Below are 27,500 nucleotides of genomic sequence, written 5' to 3'. Positions count from 1 at the left end.
CACCCAATTGTTGTCTAACCGGTCAGTTATTTTCAATGGCCTCATGAATGTTCAATGCTTTGTGAATGAACCTGTTGTGGTCGTATATGAGTATACACTCATTCTATGGGCGAACAACAAGGCATGTTCCACTTCTACGGCTATGTGTGCTTGTTTTTAGGTCACTACCTGTATATCGAGGCCTCTCCACCAAGTTTTGCTGGTGATAAAGCCATTATCTACTCACCACATTACACCACATTACACGCAAAGGTCTGTACCTTCTCTTTCTGGTACCACATGTACGGTGACGACATCGGTACGCTGAATGTCTACGTGAAGACTTCCACTGCAAATGTCAGGGTCTTCACGCAAAGTGGACACAAGGGTAACAATTGGCTCCACGCACGAGTGCTCTTGAACACTGTCCCAGCAGTTACACCTGGTCCATTCCAGGTAGGCATTAGCCAATGCAATGTCCATGCTACTAGAAGTTCTGCATGGCTTCTTGAAATCATGCAGAGGATATTCACATTCACATATCTTGTGCTGATAGACCATATGCGGAACAAACGGAGGTGGCGAAGAGGTGGGAAATGCTAAATATAATATATATGTCGACTTGTCAGTTTGAGAACTTTGGCAAGGTACGTTCGGGCCTGGTCTAAATCTGGCTTTGGAAAATTTATTTTTCATTGCTACCAGGTTCGATCTCATTTCCTCTGTCCTGCTATGATGAGTCCACAAAGGACGAACCAGTTCTGTCCGCTGGTTGAGTATAATTTTATATACTCAATAAGACTATGCCTGCAGCTGCAGAAAAAGGGCTCAACATCGAATTTCTTGGGGGGGGGGGGGAGCAATGTCACATGTCAACAAACAATGGATCACTTGTACTGTTTAGCTACTCTGAGTTCCATGCACTGTGTGCAATCATCAGGCAAACAATATTGAATATTTTTGCCTGATGATTGCACACAGTGCATGAAACTCAGAGTAGCAAAACACTACTGAAGTACTAGTTACGAGTGATCCATTGTTTGTTGACAGGTGTATATATATTATTTAAATAGAGAGGTAGGCGAACGAAATTTATATACACACAACAACAAGGTTGTCAATTTCATAATACGAAAAGCTTTTCAACCATTTTCATCAGTAGTTACATGGGAATGAACAATAACGAAACGCAACAACAGGAACGAAGCAGCAGCTTCAGTGTCATCACACCAGCCTGGAACAGCGCGCACTGATTCACGCTGGAAGTGCTATACATTCGCAGTTTGAGGCCAGAACTGTGTCAACAAAAGAAGCACATCAAAGTGCTGCCGCTGTTCAAGTCGTAACCAGACTGACAACTTTATCACGTGTTTGTTCTGGTACTGCATTCCCTTCATGTGTTGTTTCCCGCATTTTTCCACTGCTCCATACATTCTTATGGTAATGTAGTGTGAACTTGAGGCGCTTAAGAATATTCTGGCTGATTCTCTACCCCCAGCATAATTTGTTGTTGTTTCAAATCTTTATTCTCACGATAGCCAGTGGCCAATAAGAGATAATAGTGTAAGAAAGGAGAAAGAGTGAGGAAGAATTGGGTGGGCAGGGCCTAGGGGTTAATGACTACTTAAGTGTACGGGCAGGGGTGATCGCCACACGAGCATACAGAGTTGCGTACTTAAGTGTACGGGCAGGGGTGCTCGCTACACGAGCATACAGAGTTGTGCAACAGCAGGGATATCTCGGATTTGAAGGGAGTACGAGAAGGGATTTCGCGAAGCTGAGTGGGCAGGCAATTAAAGTAATGAAGGGCCTTGTACAGGGGAGAATGGAGACAGCGGTCAGGCCGCGGAGTTGGCAAGTGCCAAGTACGAGAGCGACGTAAATTATACGAAGGTTGCACGTTGCTAGCAGTATGCAGCAAGAGTATATGTGGTGGGGCATAATTGTGGCGCAGAGAATGCGCGAAGAGTATATGTTTAACTTTAAAGCGTGAAAATAATGTTGGCCATTTGATGCGATGCAAAAGGTGGGAGTGTTCTAAGTGTGTGTAAAGGGGAAGGTGGAGACATATTCTGGCGGCTTTTTGCTGGATTCATTCTAGCCTGTCAAGGGAAGTGTGGGACAACGGTGTGAGAGCATTGCTCGCATATGAGAATATAGGTAGTATGTATGTCTGATAGATGTGAGATAAAGATACACTGGTGAGTGTTGACCTTAGTCTAAAAAGAATATTGAGTGATTTTTTGACTATGTATTCAACATGCTCCGTCCAACGGAGGTCATGCTGAAAGATTATTCCGAGGTGTTTGTGTTTTTGTGCTACGGTAAGCGGACTATTCCTGAGGGTGATCTGGGGTAGCTGTTCAGGGGGGCGGTTATTGTGGTAGAACGGGAGGATGACTGTTTTCTTTGTGTTAGCCAGCAGGTGCCATTTTTGAAGCCAGTCTCCAGCTGCTGTGACACTCTGTTGTAGGTTTCGGGTGCAGTCTTGAAGAGTTCTTGCTATGGAAATCAGAGCGGTGTCATCTACAAACTGGCTACAGGTGGTGCTGGGATTCTCGCATGCGTGTGGAAGGTCTGTGGTGTAGACGAGGAATAGAAGCGGCCCAAGAACAGATCCCTGAGGGACGCTGGCAGGGATCTCGAGGAAAGGCGAAAGTGGGAGAGTTTTGCTAGAAGGCCTGCATGCCACACACGATCGAAGGCCTTGCTTAAATTGAAAAAGCAGCCATTGACGTGTTTCCCGTCGTCTCTCGCAGTGGAGAGGGTATGGACGAGACGGGCGAGCTGCTGCTCAGTGCCGTCTTTCTCGCGGATTTCGGACTGCTGGTTGGGCAGGTGGGGTGTGATGTGGGTAAGTGCGGTGCTATGTGATTCTACAGACGAGAGTGGACTATTCTTTCTTGTGTTTTTGATATTATACTGAGCAGGGAGATGGGTCGGTAGTTGGTAGGATGAGAGGGGTTGCCCGACTTGGGGATGGGTGTAATAGTTGCAGAGACGAGCACAGAGACGAGAAAGGGGGTGAAGAACACGGGCCAGCTGTTTCAAGCCTGCTGCAAGAAACGGATCGTTGCGCAGAAATATAATTTGGGTTAGCATGTGACCGTGTTAAATTCAATGGATCCCAGTTAGTTGAGTGGTTGCCGATGAAACCTACCACAACCCCACAATTACGACCATGTGCAACATACCTCCGGAGCATAGGATCAGGATGTGAGTCCAGTAATTTTGAGAAGTGAGAAACTGAGTGCTTACACAGTTACTGATGAGGCCTTACACTTTGCCCTGGGGTGCTCCTGTCGGCACTGGAGGTAGCACTGCCGGAGCTGACACGTGCAAGCGCCGTACTCGTAGTAGCGGCATACGGTTGCGGTACGTGATGCGGATCTGTACTGGTGAGTAGGACGAAATGCGCACAGAAATGCTGGCGGGTGCACTGAGCTGCACTGCTGGCAGGCGGGTCGTGCTGTTCCAGTACGCCGCGAGGCGTAGTTGCCACAAGTTGATATTGATAACCTGGCTTTGGAGATTTATTTTATTTTCCATTGCTAGCAGGTTCGGCTTAATTCCCTCTGTGCTGCGCTGATGAGTCCACAAAGGGCGAACACTGTCCAGGTCTCAACTCAAGTGCTACTGTCATGCAGCCTACGAAGCGCAGTTCTGAGTTCGAATTCAAATAAATGCTAGTGCGCCAGAAGAGCAACATATGAGGGGCTACGGAGTTGGAACGTCGCCGGAGCTGGACTGACTGCAACTGTATCGGGCAGCAGGAAATCGAAGTCCACGAACTCGCCTCTCTGGACACGATCGAGAAGGGCCCGTATAGGACAGTCAGGTTCACCTGCTGTTGGTGCTGCATGCGCATATGGCGGTCATCACTGCAACGGGCTCCCAGTAGGATTCGGCCTGGTGGCGGCGAGCGTCGATCCGGATCCAAGTAGAGCGAGGAGAAGCTGGGTGGCGTAGGTGACGGCAGTGGACAGCTACCGTTGTTACTTCCAACAGAAAATCAAAGTCCACGAACTCGCCTCTTTGGATACGAATTACGATCGTCAGGCTCGCGCCTGCTGTTGCAGTGGTGGTGCTGCGTGGCGGCCGTCGCTGCGTTTGCAGTAGGCGGGCGGCGGAGCTAGGTAGAGCGAGGCGATCCGGAGAGGCTGGACGCCGGTTGGTGACGACGACATTGTTTCAAGGCACAAACAAGGGTCGCTGAGATCGCGTGGAGGTACTTCATTTCAGGAAACTTGATGATGGCGCAAGCTAACAGTCCACAGTCGACGTTCCACTGTAGAAAACGACATTGTTTCAGGCACCAACAGGCGTCATTGAATTCTGAATTTGAAACGTAGAGATACGAGAATGCAAGCTTGAAAGTCTAACGGAAGGAAATTGTTTTGGGAACACCTGTTTCGCAAGTTGCACGCTCGAAAGACCAAACAGCAATGACATGAAAGAGACATTGTACAGGATTTTGAAGGGCGCGTGCCCACGTGACTCGCGCATGCGTGCAGGTTGGGCCAGCTCGCTGGGCTGGCTGCTAACTCGCGTTAGCATGCTAACGCTCATTATTAGTGCTGAAACGATTACGTCTTTCCTTAGTGGCTTAGCTTATACCATAACGATCGGCTTATCGGCTTAACGATTATTATTGTAACTACATCAGTACTCGTACAATGTACATTCTGTGAATTTCAAAAAAATTAGGAGTCCAACATCGCCAAGGACGAAAAGCGGGCGCATAGATCCGATGATCCCGCAACAAGTCCGTCAGCTGTTCGAACTGACCAGACGATTACAGACAAGACAGAGGCAACTCACTGGTTGCAACCCAAGAGCTGATGGTGCCCTTCGCCTGTGACTTCGCTGACTCCGACGATGAAGTCAGAGAAGCCGGCCAGGGGTGCAGATCGGCGGATTTCGACGGATGAGCTGACTTGAGGCGCACCAACAAGTAACTAGTTGCTTTTCCTGTCTATGCTCAAAATAGGCCCAGACGCCAGGCCTAGGTCGTCGAGCAAACTGGTTCGGGAACCGTCGACAGAACGGAAAACATGAAACTGAAGACCACTTTACTGTCTTTAGCTCAGGACTACTCGCACGTGGAGGGAACTTCAGCACCTGCAGCTAGTGTAGACACATACTGAGCCTGCCAGTCCTGCATGCTGCATGTAAGAAAAGTAGTCAGCTCAAAAGAAGGCGACGGTGATCGCGTCGATGTTTCTCAAATCGCGCTTGTGTCTTTACACGTTTATCGATGTTGCAAGTGTACAGTCATGTACATATTCGTGTCGTAGATCTACTCGCAACACTTTCGGTGCATGCACGCTTTGTGCAACCCCCAAAAGGGGGGAAATCCCGTACCGAGCGTAAGTACCATTCTACTCGTTTAGCCGATAAAATCGAAATAACCGTTCGATCTATTTCTTTTCGAGTAAGTAACGAGTAATCGATATAATCGTTTCAGCACCAAATTATATATACTCAATCTGCGGACAGCATGCTGTTTCGTTCTCTGTGAACTCATCAGCGCAGCACAGAGGAAATGAGGCCGAACCAGATAGCAATGGAAATAAAAAAATTCCAATCAGGCCCGAACGTACCTTGCCAGAGTGCTCAAACTGACAAGTCAGTGAGCTCTGCGTATATATTTATATATATACCCAATGCTGTAGACAGCAAGCTGTTTCGGCCATAAAGGCCTCATCAGTACAGCTACGAGCTAAATAGACCGAGTTACCAGCCATGGTGCAAAGGAGGCACCACAGACATTAAGGTAGCTCGTCGCTCTAGCGCCAGAGTGCTCAAACTACAAAAAGTAGCGGGCATTGCGCGATGCAGCAGCACTAGAGCAGCCTACTGAGAGTGCTCAACAAGGCGAAAGCCGAGGAGCGTGATACCCAATGCTGTAGACAGCAAGCTGTTTCGGCCATAAAGGCCTCATCAGTACAGCTACGAGCTAAATAGGCCGAGTTACCAGCCATGGTGCAAAGGAGGCACCACAGACATTAAGGTAGCCCGTCGCTCTAGCGCCATTTATATATATATATATATATATACACACAACAACAAGGTTGTCAGTTTCATAACACTAAAAGCTTTTCACCCATTTTCATCAGTAGATACATGGGAATGAGCAAGAACGAAAACGAAGCCAGAATTTATACTGGGGGTAGAGAATCAGCAAGAATATTCTTACGCGCCTCAAGTTCACACTACACTACCATAAGAATGTATGGAGCAGTGGAAAAATGCGGGAAACAACACATGAGGGGAATGCAGTACCAGAACAAACACGTGATAAAGTTGTCAGTCCGGTTGCAGCTTGAACAGCCGCAGCACCTTGATGTGCTTCTTTTGTCGACACAGCTCTGGCCTCAAACTACGAATGTACAGCGCCTCCAGTGTGAATCTGTGCGCGCTGTTCCGGGCTGGTGTGATGACACTGAAGCTGCTGTTGCGTTCTTGCGGGATGCATTCAGGTTGCGCCTGCAAATGCTTTGTGATGGCGCTATCACTTGTTGCCACACGTTTGTCAGGCGGCTTCTTTCACACTGGAGGCGCTGTACATTCGTAGTTTGAGGCCAGAGCTGTGTCGACAAAAGAAGCACATCAAGGTGCTGCGGCTGTTCAAGCTGCAACCGGACTGACAACTTTATCACGTGTTTGTTCTGGTACTGCATTCCCCTCATGTGTTGTTTCCCGCATTTTTCCACTGCTCCATACATTCTTATGGTAGTGTAGTGTGAACTTGAGGCGCGTAAGAATATTCTTGCTGATTCTCTACCCCCAGTATAAATTCTGGCTTCGTTTTCGTTCTTGCTCATTCCCATGTATCTACTGATGAAAATGGGTGAAAAGCTTTTAGTGTTATGAAACTGACAACCTTGTTGTTGTGTGTATACAAATTTTGTTCGCCTACGTCTCTATTTAAATATATATATATATATATAGAACAATAGAAGTATTTCTTGCGTCGGCAAAAAGTGCTCAATGTCCTAAGACAGAGCGGGGTTATACACTCAGACACAAAGCAAACTGCCCACTCAACGGGGACTGCAACGCCAGCGAGATAGTACACGAAGCTACAGTGGACTCCAATCTCAGCCGGAAGAAGTATATCGGCATCTCCGAAACCCCGTTCAAACTCCGGTTCAACAACCACACGTCATCGTTCCGGAATGCCCCACACAGAAACAGCACAGAATTGTCGAAGCATGCATGGGCATTGAAAGAGGCAGGTGAAGGCGTCAACATCTCGTGGAGAATCAGGCAGAGATCCAGCGCCTACAAAAGAACCTCGAAGCGGGGCAACCTATGCCTATCGGAGAAGATCGCCATAATGAAGAGTGACAAGGCATCGCTCCTCAACACCAGATGCAGCCTGGTCACAAAATGTCGCCACAGCACCAAGTACCTCCTATCGGAGGTGACCTGAACTGTAGACTGCGCTTGCTATCTGTTACACATATACAGAACTCCTGCTATCTAATGTGCATGCATCCTACTGCCACACTTCACTTTATGCACACCACCCGGCCTGCGCGATTGCTCACACTACCACACTTGCCACATTTATCTTCACCTGTGATTCCCACCTAGACTGGCTAGCGTGCTTCTTTTCCCCACCTGTGATTCCCACCTAGGGTGCTTCTTTTCGTCTTTTCTGGTATGTAAAGGGATACTGATGTGAGAGAAGAGTAAGTTGCCTGAAGAGTGCTTTTGCACGAAACTCAGAGTAGCAACAGTGAGAAACTTGGAGATCCTTTGTGTCTGAGTGTATATATATATACATATATATATACTCAATCTGCGGACAGCATGCTGTTTCGTTCTTTTTGAACTCATCAGCGCAGCACAGAGAAAATGAGGCCGAACCTGATAGCAATGGAAATAAAAATTTCCAATCAGGCCCGAACGTACCTTGCCAGAGTGCTCAAACTGACAAGTCAGTGAGCTCTGCATAATGCAAACAGCAAAGGCACTACCCCACGCAAGAGTGCTCAACTGCTACAAGAGCAGGAGCGAAATACTCAATCTGCGGACAGCATGCTATATATATATATTTAAATAGAAAGGTAGGCGAACAAAAAAATATATATATGTATATGAGTTGGGGTGATCCCGTCCGTTGCGAATAGTGCTGAATAGTACGGGGTACTAGAGCCAATACACACTACACGATCAGGTCCTCACCAGAGATACATCATCGTTCTTTGAATCTCTGAGTTTCATGAAATGAATCAATCATTAGGCAATAGAAACAAACTGATTGTTTCTATTGCCTGATGATTGATTCATTTCATGAAACTCAGAGTTGCAAAGAACGATGATGTATTTCTGGTGAGGACCTGATCGTGCAGTGTAGATATCTATGTATATATACACACAACAACAAGGTTGTCGGTTTCATAATACTAAAAGCTTTTCACCCATTTTCATCAGTAGATACATGGGAACGAGCAAGAACGAAAACGAAGCCAGAATTTATACTGGGGGTAGAGAATCAGCAAGAATATTCTTACGCGCCTCAAGTTCACACTACACTACCATAAGAATGCATGGAGCGGTGGAAAAATGCGGGAAACAACACATGAAGGGAATGCAGTACCAGAACAAACACGTGATAAAGTTGTCAGTCCGGTTGCAGCTTGAACAGCCGCAGCACCTTGATGTGCTTCTTTTGTCGACACAGCTCTGGCCTCAAACTGCGAATGTACAGCGCCTCCAGTGTGAATCTGTGCGCGCTGTTCCGGGCTGGTGTGATGACACTGAAGCTGCTGTTGCGTTCTTGCGGGATGCATTCAGGTTGCGCCTGCAAATGCTTTGTGATGGCGCTATCACTTGTTGCCACACGTTTGTCAGGCGGCTTCTTGTACAGCTTGTCTGGGATATGCTGCTTGATCCTTTCCGAAAATCGCTGACATGTCTCACCAACGTACATTCGCTCACAGCGACACGCATATTTATTAGGGCTGAAACGATCGTGGATTTTCACCTATCGATTACTCTTGAGCTTAACGATCGATTTATCGATTATAATCGTTAGCAGATAGTGTCAGAATTTTGTGCAAACATTGCTCTGTTTCCGAAATCTAAGCCATCATAATACCACAAATTTGCATTAGTGACAGGGTAGCTCAGAAACATGGTAGTTATAAAGTCAATTTAACCTCAGAATATGCACCATGCCCTAGGCAACTGCATACTCACAGTGGATACTGATTAAAACTTCACAAAAACGAGGGTTTTCAGTACTTTTTGGACTCAAAATCCCTCAACGAGTAATCTATAACGTAACGATTACTTGATTGATAAGGAATTATCGATCGATTACCGAGTAATTGGTATAATCGTTTCAGCACTAATATTTATAAATAAAATTACTATTTTCAAGAGTTGGTGAAACATCCTTCGCGATAGACCTGAATGCGGGCCTGGTTGTATAAATTACAATGGGGGATACTGTAGGATAGCAGTTCAAAATTGCAGCTTTAATCTTTTTGCGGAAGGCAATGCAATTTTGCCCTTTCCACGGCAATTTTGTGATAATACGCGTTGCAGGTTCAAGTTGTGCAGAAGCTGTATCTGGGCTAGGTTCAAGAACGCTTGTCATGACTCGCTTGAGTACTTTGAGTGGGTAACTGTTAGAACACAGAATATCCTCTAGCTTAGCAATTTCAGCTGATAATAGTGATGGCGAGCAGATGTTTTTAGCTCTGAAAGTTAATGATCTGATCAAATTGATTGCACGTCTGATGTGGCTTTGAAAAGCAGCTTCTTGAAAAGATCTTGGGGTATTTGCTGGGGTATTTGCGGGCAGTTCAGTTTCAATGGCAATATGTACGCACAGAGGGACGGAGTAGCCATGGGTTCACCCTTGGGCCCCGTGCTAGCCAATATCTTTGTTGGATATTTTGAGAACACAATTCCAGACAGTCATTGGCCCCAATTCTATAGGCGTTATGTGGATGACACATTCGCAGCATTTCAAAACCGGAAACTGGCATTGGAATTCTCTGAGCGTTTAAATAATCTTCACCCAGCTCTCCAGTTTACAATGAAGGAGGAGAATAATGGAGAATTGCCGTTTCTTGATGTATTGATTAAGCATTCTTCCACAGAATTGCTCACCACAGTATATAGAAAGCCGACGTTCACAGGTCTTTACACCCGCTGGGACTCGTTTTGTGACACTAGAAACAAAATCAATTTGATCAGATCATTAACTTTCAGAGCTAAAACCATCTGCTCACCATCACTATTATCAGCTGAAATTGCTAAGCTAGAGGATATTCTGTGTTCTAACGGTTACCCACTCAAAGTACTCAAGCGAGTCATGACAAGCGTTCTTGAACCTAGCCCAGATACAGCTTCTGCACAACTTGAACCTGCAACGCGTGTTATCACAAAATTGCCGTGGAAAGGGCAAAATTGCATTGCCTTCCGCAAAAAGATTAAAGCTGCAATTTTGAACTGCTATCCTACAGTATCCCCCATTGTAATTTATACAACCAGGCCCGCATTCAGGTCTATCGCGAAGGATGTTTCACCAACTCTTGAAAATAGTAATTTTATTTATAAGTATGCGTGTCGCTGTGAGCGAACGTACGTTGGTGAGACATGTCAGGGATTTTCGGAAAGGATCAAGCAATATATCCCAGACAAGCTGTACAAGAAGCCGCCTGACAAACGTGTGGCAACAAGTGATAGCGCCATCACAAAGCATTTGCAGGCGCAACCTGAATGCATCCCGCAAGAACGCAACAGCAGCTTCAGTGTCATCACACCAGCCCGGAACAGCGCGCACAGATTCACACTGGAGGCGCTGTACATTCGCAGTTTGAGGCCAGAGCTGTGTCGACAAAAGAAGCACATCAAGGTGCTGCGGCTGTTCAAGTTGCAACCGGACTGACAACTTTATCATGTGTTTGTTCTGGTACTGCATTCCCTTCATGTGTTGTTTCCCGCATTTTTCCACCGCTCCATACATTCTTATGGTAGTGTAGTGTGAACTTGAGGCGCGTAAGAATATTCTTGCTGATTCTCTACCCCCAGTATAAATTCTGGCTTCGTTTTCGTTCTTGCTCATTCCCATGTATCTACTGATGAAAATGAGTGAAAAGCTTTTAGTATTATGAAACTGACAACCTTGTTGTTGTGTGTATATAAATTTTGTTCGCCTACCTCTCTGTTTAAAACATATACATATATAAACAGAGAGGTAGGCGAACACAATTTATATACACACAACAACAAGGTTGTCAGTTTCATAATACTAAAAGCTGTTCACCCATTTTCATCAGTAGATACATGGGAATGAGCAAGAACGAAAACGAAGCCAGAATTTATACTGGGGGTAGAGAATCAGCAAGAATATTCTTACGTTCAAGCTGCAACCGGACTGACAACTTTATCACGTGTTGTTCTGGTACTGCATTCCCTTCATGTGTTGTTTCCCGCATTTTTCCACCGCTCCATACATTCTTATGGTAGTGTAGTGTGAACTTGAGGCGCGTAAGAATATTCTGGCTGATTCTCTACCCCCAGTATAAATTCTGGCTTCGTTTTCATTCTTGCTCATTCCCATGTATCTACTGATGAAAACGGGGGAAAAGCCTTTAGTATTATGAAACTGACAACCTTGTTGTTGTGTGTAAATATATTTATCACTCTTCTATATCGACCTCACTAATTCTCGTGATCCTTGACTGGTCCTATATTACCCATATCGCCGCAATATCGACGGCTTATATCGACCGCTTGTATCGACCACTTAGGCATTGTAATCTTTCGACTTTGGAGGGACTTAGAATTTTTCTCTCCACTTCAAAAAGAAAAATTGAAAGAAAGAAGACAAAGGAAGAGAACAAGCAGGATTCGAACTCACAACAGTATGAATCTCAAGCAACCCCTTATACCAACCAGCCACTGTGCTGCAGATGCTGAACCCTGTTGTTCTTACAGTCTTGTACCCAAAATAGGCAACATCCTTTGTACACTATAGTACAAATGCTATACTAAAAAGGTTAAAATAGCTCCTAAAGGTTCAAATTTTGGGGTTATGGCAAAGGAATCGCGATAAATAGGATATTGACCTTGACTTCGGTCTATATGGGAAATATAGGCCTCGTAAAAGACCTCGGCAGACCTCGGTCCTTTACTCGGATTATATTTCCCATATAGACCTCGTCTTGGTCAATATCCTATACATATATATATATACTCAATCTGCGGACAGAACTGTTTCGTCCTTTGTGGACTCGTCAGCGCAGCACAGAGCAAATGAGGCCGAACCTGATAGCAATGGAAATAAAAATTTCCAATCAGGCCCGAACGTACCTTGCCAGAGTGCTCAAACTGACAAGTCAGTGAGCTCTGTATAACACAAACAGCAATGGCACTACCCCACGCAAGAGTGCTCAACTGCTACAAGAGCAGGAGCGAAATACTCAATCTGCGGACAGAACTGTTTCGTCCTTTGTGGACTCGTCAGCGCAGCACAGAGGAAATGAGGCCGAACCTGACAGCAATGGAAATAGAAACTTCCAATCAGGTCCGATATATATAAATAGAGAGGTAGGGGAACAAAATTTATATACACACAGCAAGGTTGTCAGTTTCATAATACTAAAAGCTTTTCACCCATTTTCATCAGTAGGTACATGGGAATGAGCAAGAACGAAAACGAAGCCAGAACTTATACTGGGGGTAGAGAATCAGCAAGAATATTCTTACGCGCCTCAAGTTCACACTACACTACCATAAGAATGTATGGAGCAGTGAAAAAATGCGGGAAACAACACATGAAGGGAATGCAGTACCAGAACAAATACGTGATAAAGTTGTCAGTCCGGTTGCAGCTTGAACAGCCGGACTGACCGGACTGACAACCTTATCATGGATATTCTGTGTTCTAACAGTTGCCCACTCAAAGTACTCAAGCGAGTCATGACAAGCGTTCTTGAACCTAGCCCAGATACAGCTTCTGCACAACTTGAATCTGCAACGCGTATTATCACAAATTTGCCGTGGAAAGGGCAAAATTGCATTGCCTTCCGCAAAAAGATTAAAGCTGCAATTTTAAACTGCTATCCTACAGTATCCCCCATTGTTTTCCGCATTTATAGTACAGCAGTACACGATCACAATGTCCAAACAAATAGCTGTTTCGACCTTGTTAGGTCTCGTCAACGGAGCTCAGAGTTACAGGCCAAATCAATCGCAATAAAGTCTAATGAAGAACAAAGCATTTTCACACAGGCTCTAAGCATCAAGGTCAGAGGGCACCAGCTGTGATAAACACAGCGAGCTTTGTACCAGGGCAGATAACTTTGACACAAACCAGACAGAAACGAGGGAGCGTAATACTCTAGAGGTAGTACATTCATGACTTCTGTTGTCCCTGAACGTCTATTACAATAATTACTTGAACTGTTTACCAAGTATGCAACACATGACAAAAAAAGGTGCTAGATACATGTAGGCTGCTCAGACTGGTCAGTGGAAAATTCTAACATAGATCTGTAGGAGTTAGTCAGTCCCAAAAGTTTTTAATGCTCCTCCACACTAGGCACACCTTTTGGTTGACAAAGAGAAGAATGTATGTAGGTCTTCCGTCATGCAAGAGCATTAAGATACACACGGCAAAAATGACCTTGAGGGCTAGGATTGAGTTGAGTTAAAGTTGATTTGAATACCTAGACCGTCTGCCGACCCCGGCTAGGTAATCCGAGAAAACCGTTTACGTCTCACGTCAACTGTAACCTTTCTGCACGCTTTTGTTCAGCTTTCATTTGAAGGCATTTGTGGGCGCGGGCCTCGTAGTGACATTGCTATCGATGACATAGGCTTCGAAGACGACTGCTCCTCTGGAAACCCATCTGCCAGCTGTAAGTTATGTTCAACATATCTGTATATTGCTGGTGATGTCAGGTGGTGATGTCAAGTGGTGATGCCGGGTGGTGATTTCCTAGGAGCAAGATGGGAGTTGCATCCATTGCGGCATCATTATCACAGCGTATGTGTATGTGTGTACGTGTATGTGTGTGTATGTGCGTGCGTGCGTGTGTGCGTTCGTGTGTGTGCGTGTATGTGTGTGAGATGTGGTTCTTTCAAACACTTATTTCTTCACTTGTGCACACACACGCACATGCACACACAAACACACACACACACATGGACAAATACGCATTCCCAAATGTACACACATTCACAAACGTACACACATTTACAATGTGGATTGTGCGGATTGCTGCGGATCGTCCAGCATGGAACGCGCTGGTGAAGAGTGTTTGTGCACACCCCCGTGACGAGTAGAAACAGCCATGGCACCCTTATAAACTCATAACAACCATTCTATATGTGGAAAAGAAAAGGACATATGGATACGAGTTTAGAGTAACTCTCCATCACTGTAACTAGATACTATTATACAGTCAGAAAGTTCAATGACTAGGCACAAAACTGACAGAGTACTGAGACATTCGACGTCTTGACACCTAGCTTCAACACATCTCCGTAGCGCTAACCGACAGCCTTCCAACTTGGAAGGTTCAAGGTTATGAAAAGACCAAAGAGGGGAAGGCAAGCGCAGTAAAAGTGATGGAGAGTTACTCTTAACTCGTATCCATATGTCCTTTTCTTTTCTACTAGGGGTGAAACAATTATACCGAATACTCGAGTACTCGCTCGGTTTTTTTCAGAAATAATCGTACTCGGAATAAATCAAAGTACTTGTTCATACGGTACATGCATTTACCACAGAAATCTGCAGTTTGAGAGCAGCAGTCGGCAGATATTGATTTGCAGACTGTGTGGTGAACATTTGTTCACGAGTAGAGAGAGCCCAAATGACCCAGCAACCAATATACCAGAGAAAAATGACTGCCACTCGGTTCAATCAGGGTTGTATCATGTGATTTTAAGGTGGCAGTACCCCTTTAAATTACCTGTTGCGAGAGATACCAGAAGTCCAGTTTGGCAGGTCATAGACCAGTAAAACTTTGGCAATGGTCTCATAATGCATCTGGCCATGCGCACAAGAAAATTTAGAGCTCTATGATGGTTAAAAATGGTAAAATCAGGTTCCAGAAAAAAGACGGGCATATCGCACATATCTACAAAACTCAAGCCACAAGGGCAGGCAGAAAAATCTATAACACAAGGGCGGTCATGCTTGTGCAGATGTACTATGGGTAGAGGCAGGTGCCAAACCTCAAATTTTAGTGAAAGAGAGAACATGAAGGAACACCCAGAACAGCCAAAAGTAGAATTAACGGAACGGCAAAAGTTCTTACAAATCTTCAAGCAAGCCAAGCCAAAAGATGGTCAGTTTCTTAGTACAGATGTGAGGTTCAGCACCTTGGAAATTGTGTGTAGATAGGAAAAATGCCCTACATTGTGGCAGTGTGATGCACCAATCTAGAGATATGATGGCTCACAGCAGCCGCTATACATGAAAATAGGCCTAAAATCAGCAAAAAAAGGGACTCTTCAAAACCCACCGGCAGCATATGTGTCGCCTTCCGTCTCCTTCGCGTGGTCCTCGAAGCCCTTCTTCACAGCTCTCCGGTGTTTCCTTGCTTTCTTCTCTTTGTCTGACATCTTCCTCTTTCTGTGGTACTCTTTGTCTTGGTCTAGCATAGCCAGATTCTTCTTCAATTGTGCACCCACTGAACAGCCCATGCGACGTACAACATCAGCCAGGCTCCCATGTCCTTCATTGAAGAGCAACACTGCTAGGTACACAGCAGTTTCAACAGTCTGTGAGCCACAGAACATCTCTTTCGGGTATAAGTGCCAAATCATGGAGTTCAAGGCTTCATTCACATTCTGCGTGGCGCCACGGGTGCAGCGTTCCAGCAGCTGTAAGTCAGTCAGACGCATGTACAGTGGCTTCATTTCTTCAAACACAGCAAGTGGTATGGTATTGCTGGAAGAGACTGCACCTGTGCTTGCTTCACTGTGGCTGGACGGGGCTTTTTCTCGTTGATATCTGCACCATGATGTGGTGGCTTCTGGACAGAACTGATGTCGCTTTGTGAGGTCTGGGAATTCCACGCTGTGGCAAACTGATGCCCAGATAGCACGAGCCATACCTGATGTTGAGCCGGGATTGCTGCGGATGGCTGCGCCATAATAGTTCTGCAGAGAATCAATTTTGCTGCCAGTCAATCTTCCTTTTCCGCCAATCGGCTTCCCATCAGATAGTGGCTTTGACCCACACTTCTGCTTCAGAGTACGTAAGTTGTGGCCAACACGCTTTTGAACGTGGCCAACACACTCCTCCTTATCAATATTCGTGTCACCATATGGCTTCAGCTGACATACACTGCGGTAGGCCTTCGAATCCCCATCACCAATGTAGCTTGTGTACGCTCGGTGTGCAATTTTAAGGAGATGAAAAATACTCGAATACTCGAATATTCGATCGGAGAAAATCAGAGTACTCGAACTCTGGATCTCAATGCCAACTTTCACCCCTATTTTCTACATTTATTAATGGCTCAACATCCGAGTTTCTAACCATTCTATAATAATTATTACTATTTGAATCTTTTAATAACTATCTGGAAACTCAGCCTCGTACATTATAATTATCTCGCCACCCATTGACCATGATGCTATATGAAGAGACAATAAAGATGACGTTTCCCCCAACGACACCAAAATTATAACGCTCCATGTTACTCTATGTTACTGAAGTACTAACTTTGGTCATTGGTTTGTAGAGCCCCATTCTCTAGGAGACATCTACATCTGCTCTGTTTCAATGTCCAGCATAAGCGAACGTGTGGATCAAGCATAACTGCTTGGTTGACGCTGCCGCGGAAATGCGTATAATAATAACACGCATTCACAAACGTACACACATTTGTATTTGTATTTGTATTTATATCATTATCTCATGGCAAATCATGATGACGGCCAGTAAAAATGGAGACAAGGGTGAAAGCCAACCACAGCAGTAAAACAGATAAAAGAATACAAAAAAGGCGAAGAAGGCAGGAGACAAACCAGCAGTATGTCATGCAAATACATGAAACCTATAATTGAGCAGAGATTTTAGCAACAAAATTATCCATCGACGTGCAGGTCTTGGCCTGCGTTGGCAATGTTGCTCAAAACACATAGCCAGCAAAGATCAGGGATTTAGTGAATAGGGTGGAGGCAGCGCGTGGAAGGCGGAATGAGTTCCAGGTATTCCGTGTTTCGGAGAACCAATTATAAGCCTCCATATGCAAGGGTATTTTATTTAGTACATGTAATATTTTATGTATGAGAACACAGGGGTGGTACCTATGTCGAGTGGAAAGAGGACTGATCTTGGCAATTTCGTAAAGGCTACCGGAGGGCAAGCGACGATCTTTGCTTAATAAGATTTTAAGGAGCATGCGGTTATGGGTTTCTAGCTTGTTCAATACAGTAGTAGTTATGCCAGACCAAGCAGTATCACAGTAGTCAAGTAAGGGCAATATAATGCAACGATAAAACAAGCTTTTTCAAGAAAGAGGAAGGTGTCTACAGTGGGCTTGAAGAGCCCCAAGGATGGAGCTTGTGCGCTTGCAGACATACTGCACATGGGGTGAGCACGACAATTTGAAGTCAATAACAACGCCAAGATGCTTATGCTCTTCAACAATACGAAAAGCAACACTTGAAGAAGGAAAACAAAGTGGCAGGGAAGGGGGAGAAGGGGAAATGTACAGAACAGGGACAAGGTCTTGGTCAGCGGTAACTTTCCTCGTGGAGAGCTGTTTCATCCCCCTACACACCTGGCTTGCGCTGATAGGAGTGAAGCTGAACTTCTCGGCTAGTGGCAAGGGTTTGGTATTGCATGTCCACCGGGATTAGGCAGGCTTGAGTTTTTTGAGCTCCGTAGGTTTTCGTCGTTATTTCGCAGCCCACCCGGCATCAGGCCGGAGTGGAGCCCTTAGGAGTCGTAGTGTAGAATCGTAGCTTAGTGTAGAGTAGGTGATATTTTGAGTAGCTGTCACTCCCTGACCTACTCTCCGCCATGGACGAGCTGGCAGGTGAACCCCTGAGACTTCTGTGCAGTCTCCCAGGCATTGAAGCCAATGTCATCAGCTTGATCCAGCAATTGTCGTCGTATGTTAGTGAGTCTAGAGATAGAGAGGAGCGCGTGAAACGGCGTGTGGATGAGCTATGTCACGGGACACGTTTCAGATTTACGAGGCGAACTGAGCTCCTTGAGGCAGTCCGCCATTGCCCATGTCGACCAACAGCAACAAAAAGGCGAGGAGGTCAAGGAGAGTGCAGCTAGTAGTACGAATAGTACCCGTACGCTAACTGGAAAGTCTAAGCCGCGCACAAATACTAGTACTAGTAGTGAAAAATGCCAAAGCAGCAGGCAGAACACGTGGGAACGCACACTGAACCCCGTACCCGTAGCGCTGCCACACCCTGGCACGCAGGCAAGACGGTGCCCTCAGTGGACACGGAAACGGAGTACAATGTCATGTACTCTGACGCAGAGGGTACTGAACTCCTGCCAGTCAAGAACTCCAAGCCTGTGTTCAGCACCATCACGAACGACTCTTGGAAGTTGGTCTCTGCAGGACCACCCAAGACCAAGCGCTCTGTTGCCTATGTGGGCAACATCTCCCCAGATTGCACAGAGGACCGCCTGAAACAGTTCATCATGGACAGAAGCAAACAGGCAATGTCAGGCTCTTTCATTCCCGTGCATACCTGCAGTGTACATGCAGGAGGGAGAGTGGACGAGTATCAGCCAGAGTCACTGTAGATGCCACCTTCATGCCTATTGTGACCGCCCCCAACTTCTGGCCTAGGCCTTTGTACTGCCGACCGTGGTGCTTCTCCAAAAACTCTGGCGGAAACCGCAGCAGCAACAGCATAAACAGCAGCAGCAGCAGCAACGACAACAGCAGCAGCAACGACAACAGCAGCAGCAGCAACAGCAGCAGTGACAACAGCAGCAGCAGCGACAACAGCAGCAGCAACAGCAGCAGCAGCGACAACTGCAGCAGCAACAGCAGCACCACCGCAGAATCTTCCGCACAACAGGCAAACACCACTGGCAACGCAAGCAGTGCAGATGAAAGGGACAGTGAGGATGGAAGCTCTGCCGATGCAGGTACCTCGAGTCGGACTCCAGGGATGAAAGCTCGCTCCCACCAGCGAGATTCACCACCTGCAGACCAAGCAGCCAAGTACTCTGTCTCAGTTGGCAATGCGTTTGCACCCCTAAGCCGGTAATGACCAACAAAACCCTGAAACTGTTCGTAACAAATGCCTTTGGGCTAATGAGTAAGTTAGATGAATTCCGCCATGTGCTCCATGCTGAATTCCCGGATGTTGCCATAGTAACATAGTCTAAGCTGTCAGATGCTGTGACTCAAGCAGAGTTGACACTCCCTGGCTACTTCCAGCCTCTGAGACGCGACCGAAACCGCCATGGTGGCGGGGTGGCAGTTTGGGTGAAGGCCACGCTAGCCATGAACGAACTGGATACCATTGATGTCTTCGGCCTGGAGCTAGTATGGCTAAACGTCAAACTGTCAACTGGCCGGCCTGTGGCTATATGTGCTGCATACCGTCCTGGAACTTGCTCAGACACAGACACCAGCATCTTTGACGTGATCTGCAGGGGCCTCACCAACACAGCCTGCCGCAACTCTGCTGTGATAGTTGCTGGAGACTTCAATGTACATAACCAAGAGTGGCTCCACAGTAGCAGAACAACTAGAGCCGGCGAGCATGCAGAGGACATGTGCTACATGCACAGTCTTGAGCAGCTAGTCGACCAACCAACGCGTGACCGCAACACACTGGACCTGATTATGTCCGACCTACCCGTAGAATCATGGCTACTGTCTTGCAGAGAGCACGCTGCCAAGTACCGGAACCCGTCCACCATGTCAATCCTGCTGTCACCACCGAGTTGAATGGGATCAACTGATGTAGGTTGAGCCACCGCCATGCCCTTCTTCTTTCTAATGCTGACGGTCAGTCCCCATCGCTGTGCACAGAAGATGAATTCGAACGTCATGCACTCAAATCTCTCTGGTGGTTGCATACAACGCTGCATCATCGGCGAACTGGGACTCAGTCACCCTCGTCGTGGATAACCGGGACTTGGCTGTGCGGTCCCCAACCAGCTTGCGACCGTTTCTGAACAGCAGGTCAACTCCAGCGTCTGGACAACGTGCGCGCCAGTCCGCAACCACCACACTGAAATACAGGTTGAAGAGGGTTGGTGCTAGGGTACATCCTTAACGCAGCCCATTAGTCACAGAGATGTTGTCGGAAAACTCACAAACGTACACACATTCACAAACGTAAAGACTTTCACAAACATACACCCATTCACAAACGTACACGTACATTTGCCACATACATTTGCACACGCACATTTGCACACGCACATTTGCACACGCACATTTGCACAAGCACATTTGCACATGCACATTTGCACAAGCACATATGCACACGCACCTTTGCACATGCACACACACACACACACACACACACCTGTCCTGTCCTGTAGAGTCACTGCCGCAAAAGGGTCACGTGATCCCATCACTGGGAAACTTGAGAAGAGAGAGAGAGAGGACACGACGCTCGATGACGCTCCAGGTGCACGGGTAGTCGCATCCGCTTGCCGCATATGCACACGTGCTGGAAGGCTGAGCGCTCCTCTGCTGTTGGTCTATGAGCCACCCTTGAACAGCGATGCCTTCCCCGCCCCCGGACACCGCGAAAGCAGCGACCACACCTGTCACAATGCGCGGCACAACATCCCTCCGCCGGTGCCGACGCTCCGGTAGTTCCAGGTGGCACTGCGGCATCCACCGTTGAGGCACACACATGCCGGACCAAGCCACCGCGGCTTCTCAGCCACCGCCCACACCGCCCGCACTGACTGGCGCCCCGCTGCTCAGACACAGGCCGCGCACGCTCCTCCAGACACTTATGCCGAGCCATGTCTCCTTTCCGTGCAAAATCCCGTCCGCATACCGTACATACCACTCGGGGCGGAGGCTCAGGCACATTGTCAGGCTCTTGGTAGGTGCTGCGCCACTCCGCGCGAGACTCACATGCAACATCATACCATGATGCCTCCACGCCACGGGCACGTAGATCTCGGACAGCGCAGTCCTTCCATCTGCGGCGTGGGCCATGTGCTGGGCGACGCTGCAAGAAGGAGCCAAACAGTACCTGTTTTGGGATGCGGTTGTCCGGCATCCGCGCCACATGCCCCAACCACTCCAACCGCCGATGTGCAATTTTGTCTTTAATCGTCTCGGAGTCTCCCCAGCGCACCAGCAGCTCTTCGTTGGTGATGTGTTCGTCCCACATCCGGCTTCGAGAGACCCCGAGGATGGATCGGATGCACCTCATGCTGAAGGTTGAGAGCTTCTGCAGGTCATGCTGAAGGGGCGTCCAGCACTCAGAGCCATACAACAGCAGGGACAGAACGCAAGCATTGAATACGCACCGCTTGGTGTGCATCAGCAGATGTGGATTGGAGAATACAGACCTCCGAAGAGCACCGCAGGCCCTGGAGGCTTGGGCAATCCTTGCGGCGATGTCCCGGGACGAACGGCAACCGCTGTCCACTACAGAACCGAGGTATTTGAAATGCGGTACGCATTCCACCTCCGCTTGACCAAGTTGGAGGGGAGCGCGGTCAGTAAGCGTGATGCCGGGGCCAACAACTACAAACTGAGTCTTCGTTGCACTGATGGTCAAGCTGAATCCCGACGCCACCTCGTGAAGACAGCACAATGCTGCCCCCGCTCCAGACCGAGTCGTAGCGAATAAACAAGAGTCGTCAGCAAACTGGGAATCTGTTAGGCAATGGTGTTGGTCGTCACGGCGGGGTTTACGGTATAAATCGCTGCTGTATGCTGAGCGGAGCTCGAAGCCAACCCCGTCAACTCTCCTGACGCGGTGTTGCCACTGGGTCATCACGGCCCACATAAAGATATTAAAAAGGACCGGCGCCATAGAGCACCCCTGGCGAAGACCATTGCCAATGCTGAACGGGTCTGATAATATGTTGTTGAACTGCACCGATGCTGACATGGGGTCGTGGAACGACCGGATGATGTTGATAAGCTTTTCTGGTACTGCCGCACGGCCGAGGACCTGCCACAGACACCCCCTGGGCACTGAATCATAGGCCTTCTTCAGGTCGATAAACACAAAAAATCCCTTGGCCTGATGTTCGATTGACTTTTCCATGAGCTGTCGGACGGTGAAGATCATGTCAGAGCAGCCACGCCCTCGCCGGAACCCGCACTGGGACTCAGGGAGAAATTCCTCCGCGAATACTTGCAGCCTTCTCTGAAGGACACTCGCCAAGACCTTGCCGACCACATCCAGCAACGCAATGCCCCGCCAATTGTCGCACTGCGACAAATCTCCCTTCTTTGGAATGGGGATGAGGGTAGCATCCGCCCACTCCCGCGGAACGCAGCCATCTCGCCACACATCTCCAAACAGCTCCATGAGCTTGTTGTTGAGCTCCTCGCCACCGAACTTTAGCAACTCTGGCTGTATCCTCGATGAACCAGCAGCGGTGCCATTGCGAAGTCGAGAAATGGCCTTGGAGATCTCATGCATGGTTGGTGGTTCCTCAAGGCTCGACACTACAGGTCGCTGCTCAACGCAAGCCATGATATCGGGGTTGTACGAGCTCTCTGGGTTCAGGACAGATGTGAAATGCCTCTGGAACCGCTTGCATTGATCCTCAGTCGACTGGCACAGGTTTCCATTCTCGTCCTTAATGGCGGAAGTCTTGCACGGAGTTAATCCCTCACATGCAGCGTGGATAGCATGAACGCATTTCCAGACGACTGCCCCGTTGAAGCGCGCCTCTGTTGCCTCCTGTGCCTTATTCAAAATCCAAGCCTCTTTGGCATTTACAACGGCTGCGCGCGCTTGCGATCGAGCAGCCCCGAAGCTGGCCCAATACGTGTCGCCCCTCTGCTGACCGTGGGCAAGCCACTCCGCGTAGCACTCATTGCGGGCGCGCAGAAGGGGCTGTATGGTTGCAGAGTTGTCATCATACCAGTCGGCCTGACGGCGTTCGCTCGGGCCCAATACATCAGCGGCTGTGGCAACCACGGTATTGCGCACATGGGTCCACTTCTCCCCAACGCTACCATCGCTGCTCCAGCAATCTCGCAATCCAGTAGATAAAGCGGCACGATACTTGTCCGCGGTGGTCACGCAGCGCGGGGGGCGACGTCCCACATCGTTGACGTCTTGTAACGTGGATGCGCAGGAATCCGATTGATCATGCTCGGCCACCGCCTTACTCCGCAGCTTGCCGACATTAAATCGGCGCCCCCGGCTCGCTCCACGTCGGGCAACCCCCACCGGGCGATGCGGGAACTCAAAGACTATACAAAGCAGCTGGTGGTCACTGCCACACTCAGCACCACGAACAACGCGCACGTCCCTGCAAAATCGCCGATGATCCTGACGCATCAAGATATAGTCGATGCAGTGCCACTGCAGAGAGCCGGGGTGCTGCCACGTCCGCTTGAAGATATCCCGCTTGGGGAACCAGGTATTGCAGATCCACAAATTATTTATTGCTGCAAACGACAGTAGCTCATCTCCAGAGGAATTCAACTGTCCAAAACCATGCATGCCGCGCACACCACTCCAGCCATCGTCAGCTGTTCCTGAACCCACACGGGCGTTGAAGTCGCCAAGCAGAATACAGCAGTCCCTGTCAGGAACGCCAGCTATTACCTCCTGCAACTGTTCGTAAAACTGATTTTTGCTGGCACGCGGAGCTGCATAAGTCGGAGCATACGCACTGACTACCGTCACCCATGCGACTTCTCCCCCACGCAGGGCGAATTTGAGACGTGCAGTGACAAGACGAGGGCCCACAGCCCGCCAGACCGAACCACCATTCTTCCACGCGTCTGTTGCAAATTTATTGAGTGCCAGGGCGACTCCTTCTCCTCGTCTGTTGCCCGGAGCTCCATCGCCAGGCACGGGGCGACCCGAACACAAGATAGTAAAACCGTCAACGACATAAATGTCATCGCCGAACCAGTGTGTCTCCTGCAATCCAGCCGCCGCCACGCTCAACCTGCGCAGCTCGGCAGCAACACGACGACATTTCTTGTCCTCTGCTACTCGGCCAGAAACGCTCGCCGTAGCTACGCCGCCACTCCTTTCCACAAGGGAGCGAACATTCCACGACCCAAACGTCAAGCAGCGCCGTCCCTCTCTCCCACTCTTCTCCCTCTCCTTGACGTACTTCATAGCTTTTCGGAGCTGGATGGAGATATTCCACTCGGGGGCTCGTCACACCACCGCGAGTGGCGACTTCGGGCGCAGCAAGAGGTGGCGGTATCAAAAAACACACACACACACACTCACACATTTGCACACACACACTCGCACATTTGCACACATACACTCACACATTTGCACACACACATGCACATTTGCACACACACACACACACACACACACACACATTGGTGCGTCCATGGAGCTATGAAGCCGAGACCTCTGGTCGGCGGAGCTTAATGGGCCCAACCACCACACTCCATCATTCACCTCATAGTCTGGAGATATGTGGATTTTGTAGAAAAAAAAGAAAAAAACATGCACATTTGCATACGCACTCGCACAAACACACATCCACATTTGCACGCACACACACACACGCACATTTGCACACACACACACATCCACTCACGCACATTTGCACAAACACGCACATACACACACACACGCACTCACACACACACACGCTTTTCGAAGCAACATACCCAATCCATTCACATGTAACAACTGTAGAGCTACTGGGTACTAGAAAGATGTATAATGCCAAGGCACTTCTCCGCTGAACTTGACATTCTGCATGCAAATCCTATTATTTCAGTTTCCCAGTGTCAACATGTGTGTAATTATGTTTAAACAGGTAATGCGCTGGGTAGTTTGCTGATCGCTCTTACCGATGTTCATAACCAAACCTCATACGACCTGGTGATTACAATGATCGCTGCTAACAACACTCCTGAAGTTGTCACTCTGCACAACCAGATGCTGTCATCCACTTATCATCCTAGCGCTATTCCAGCAGACCTTGCTACCACACAGGTCATAGTTGCTGTGTTTGCAGTGGGCACTACAACACCTCTCAATGTCTACATAAAGGGTGAGTCGGCAGTGAACGTGTACCTGTGTGTCCGTACAAGGGAGTTGTTGGTTAACTTTCCAAAGCTTGCACTTCAGCCCTCAAGTCTCAGCTTCGTGGAACCTTGCTGTAGTGATGTGTGCTCCTTCAAACACCAACTTCTTCCAGTGAAAATGCGACGAAATGCTGACTGCTGATTGGTCCATTTAGCATTTTTGAGGCCGTTCAGCACCCTAGCTTTTCTACGCACTAATGTGAATCCTGAGTGTGCATGCTAAGTGCAGACTGGGGAGTGACAAATGATGCAAGCAGTCTTTCATGCAACGACTTGGAAAAATCAAGGGGATCACGGAGACATAATGTGTATGTGCATGTGTATACGAACCTGTCCCTCCTCTGTAGATGAATCTGAGGTGACCCAGAACAACTTGCTCGCAATGATGAAGGACTCGCGCAATTACATGATGCAGGGTATGGTGGCCGGCAGTGCTGCTTCTCCAACTCGCCCTCTTACTGCTCAAACCACCTGGAAGGTTGCTGGCACACCTACCCCTACTGCTCATTATCGCATCTTCAATGCTGATTGCTATGGTTCAAGTCCTCCTGATACTTGTACTCGGCCAACATATAGAGCCATCTCCGTGAATGCCAGCTCCCTTACTTTTCTGACGTATGGTGTTTACGAGGTCGTCTTCCAGGTCACCACAGGCTCTGGACCGACGGCGAAAACTAAATACATTACACCACCTCTCCGCCTCACTGTCAACACTGACATCATACTGGGACAGACACGTAAGTTTGTTATTTTAAAACCCATTTTCCGGTCTAATTCAATGTAAATGAGGGATGGTTATGCAAACACATGATTGTGCATACAACCAATCGTGACCCTAGAACGATTTCGCGCTAAAGAGGTTAAAGACCTTTACGGGTCTATCTCAATGTACATGAGGATGGTTACACAAACACATGTGCATACTATCAGCTGTAACTATAGAACTATTTGATGTAGGTAAGGATACTTTCAAAATCTGTATATCTGACTGCGTCCAGCAAGCACAGGCATGACTAGGCTCATATGGTAGATATTGTCTTGACTTTTCTGGTCAAACTTTCAGCTATCAAGTTTGTCTTCCTTTCAGCTGTATACCCCATGTCTCATACCTGATCTTCCTCGCATCCCCGCCTTTGTCTCTGTGTTTTCCTTTGCAGCTGTATGCCCACTTCCCACTGCTGTCTCTCCTATGGTCAATGTACCGTGTACCTGCAAAGATGGCTTCAGCTGGAATTCTACACGCTGTAAGAGCATTCTTTTGTGTGTGTGTGTGTGTGTGTGTGTGTGTGTGTGTGTGTGTGTGTGTGTGTGTGTGTGTGTGTGTGTGTGTGTGTGTGTGTGTGTGTGTGTGTGTGTGTGTGTGTGTGTGTGTGTGTGTGTGTGTGTGTGTGTGTGTGTGTGTGTGTGTGTGTGTGTGTGTGTGTGTGTGTGTGTGTGTGTGTGTGTGTGTGTGTGTGTGTGTGTGTGTGTGTGTGTGTGTGTGTGTGTGTGTGTGTGTGTGTGTGTGTGTGTGTGTGTGTGTGTGTGTGTGTGTGTGTGTGTGTGTGTGTGTGTGTGTGTGTGTGTGTGTGTGTGTGTGTGTGTGTGTGTGTGTGTGTGTGTGTGTGTGTGTGTGTGTGTGTGTGTGTGTGTGTGTGTGTGTGTGTGTGTGTGTGTGTGTGTGTGTGTGTGTGTGTGTGTGTGTGTGTGTGTGTGTGTGTGTGTGTGTGTGTGTGTGTGTGTGTGTGTGTGTGTGTGTGTGTGTGTGTGTGTGTGTGTGTGTGTGTGTGTGTGTGTGTGTGTGTGTGTGTGTGTGTGTGTGTGTGTGTGTGTGTGTGTGTGTGTGTGTGTGTGTGTGTGTGTGTGTGTGTGTGTGTGTGTGTGTGTGTGTGTGTGTGTGTGTGTGTGTGTGTGTGTGTGTGTGTGTGTGTGTGTGTGTGTGTGTGTGCCGAGTGTGTCCCATATGGTGCAGTGGTATGTGCAGTCGATTTCCAATCGAGAGGTTGCGGGTTCAATTCCCGACGATTATGGTCGCACACGTCTTTCTTCTCTTTCTCGGACTCTTCCTGACTTTTCTTTCATTCTCCTGGGTGGTTACCAACAGCCAGTGTATGCCGGAGTATGTGGTGTGGTGTGTGTGTGAAGAGAAAAAAAGGGAAAAATGAAAAATAGGGATTCACTGGCAAGAAAAAGTCACTTCAAACAGCTGTGTGGTGGATACCAGGCTAAAAATAGTGGCGGTCAATTCATTAGCCTTGCAAGCTGTTGAATGGTGTAATACCAGCACAAGTTGCTATGTCTTACATAGCTGCTCGCTATCATCGC

General features: G+C 47.9%; 1 protein-coding gene across 1 annotated transcript in view; it reads left to right on the top strand.

Annotated features, from left to right (window-relative positions):
• LOC135827200 (uncharacterized) overlaps nt 1-27,500 on the top strand; it is a 45,281-nt gene that overhangs the window by 3,792 nt on the left and 13,989 nt on the right. The window contains exons 3-7 of the mRNA XM_065339729.1: nt 161-435; nt 13,769-13,871; nt 24,926-25,162; nt 25,544-25,933; nt 26,354-26,440. Of these exons, the coding sequence (XP_065195801.1) occupies nt 161-435; nt 13,769-13,871; nt 24,926-25,162; nt 25,544-25,933; nt 26,354-26,440 (1,092 nt within the window). The remainder of the gene's footprint in view (nt 1-160; nt 436-13,768; nt 13,872-24,925; nt 25,163-25,543; nt 25,934-26,353; nt 26,441-27,500) is intronic.

Source organism: Sycon ciliatum, chromosome 11, assembly GCF_964019385.1.
Source record: "Sycon ciliatum chromosome 11, ocSycCili1.1, whole genome shotgun sequence".
NCBI lineage: Eukaryota > Metazoa > Porifera > Calcarea > Leucosolenida > Sycettidae > Sycon > Sycon ciliatum.
Note: the sequence above shows the minus strand (reverse complement) of the source record. Positions and strands in the feature narration are given on the sequence as shown.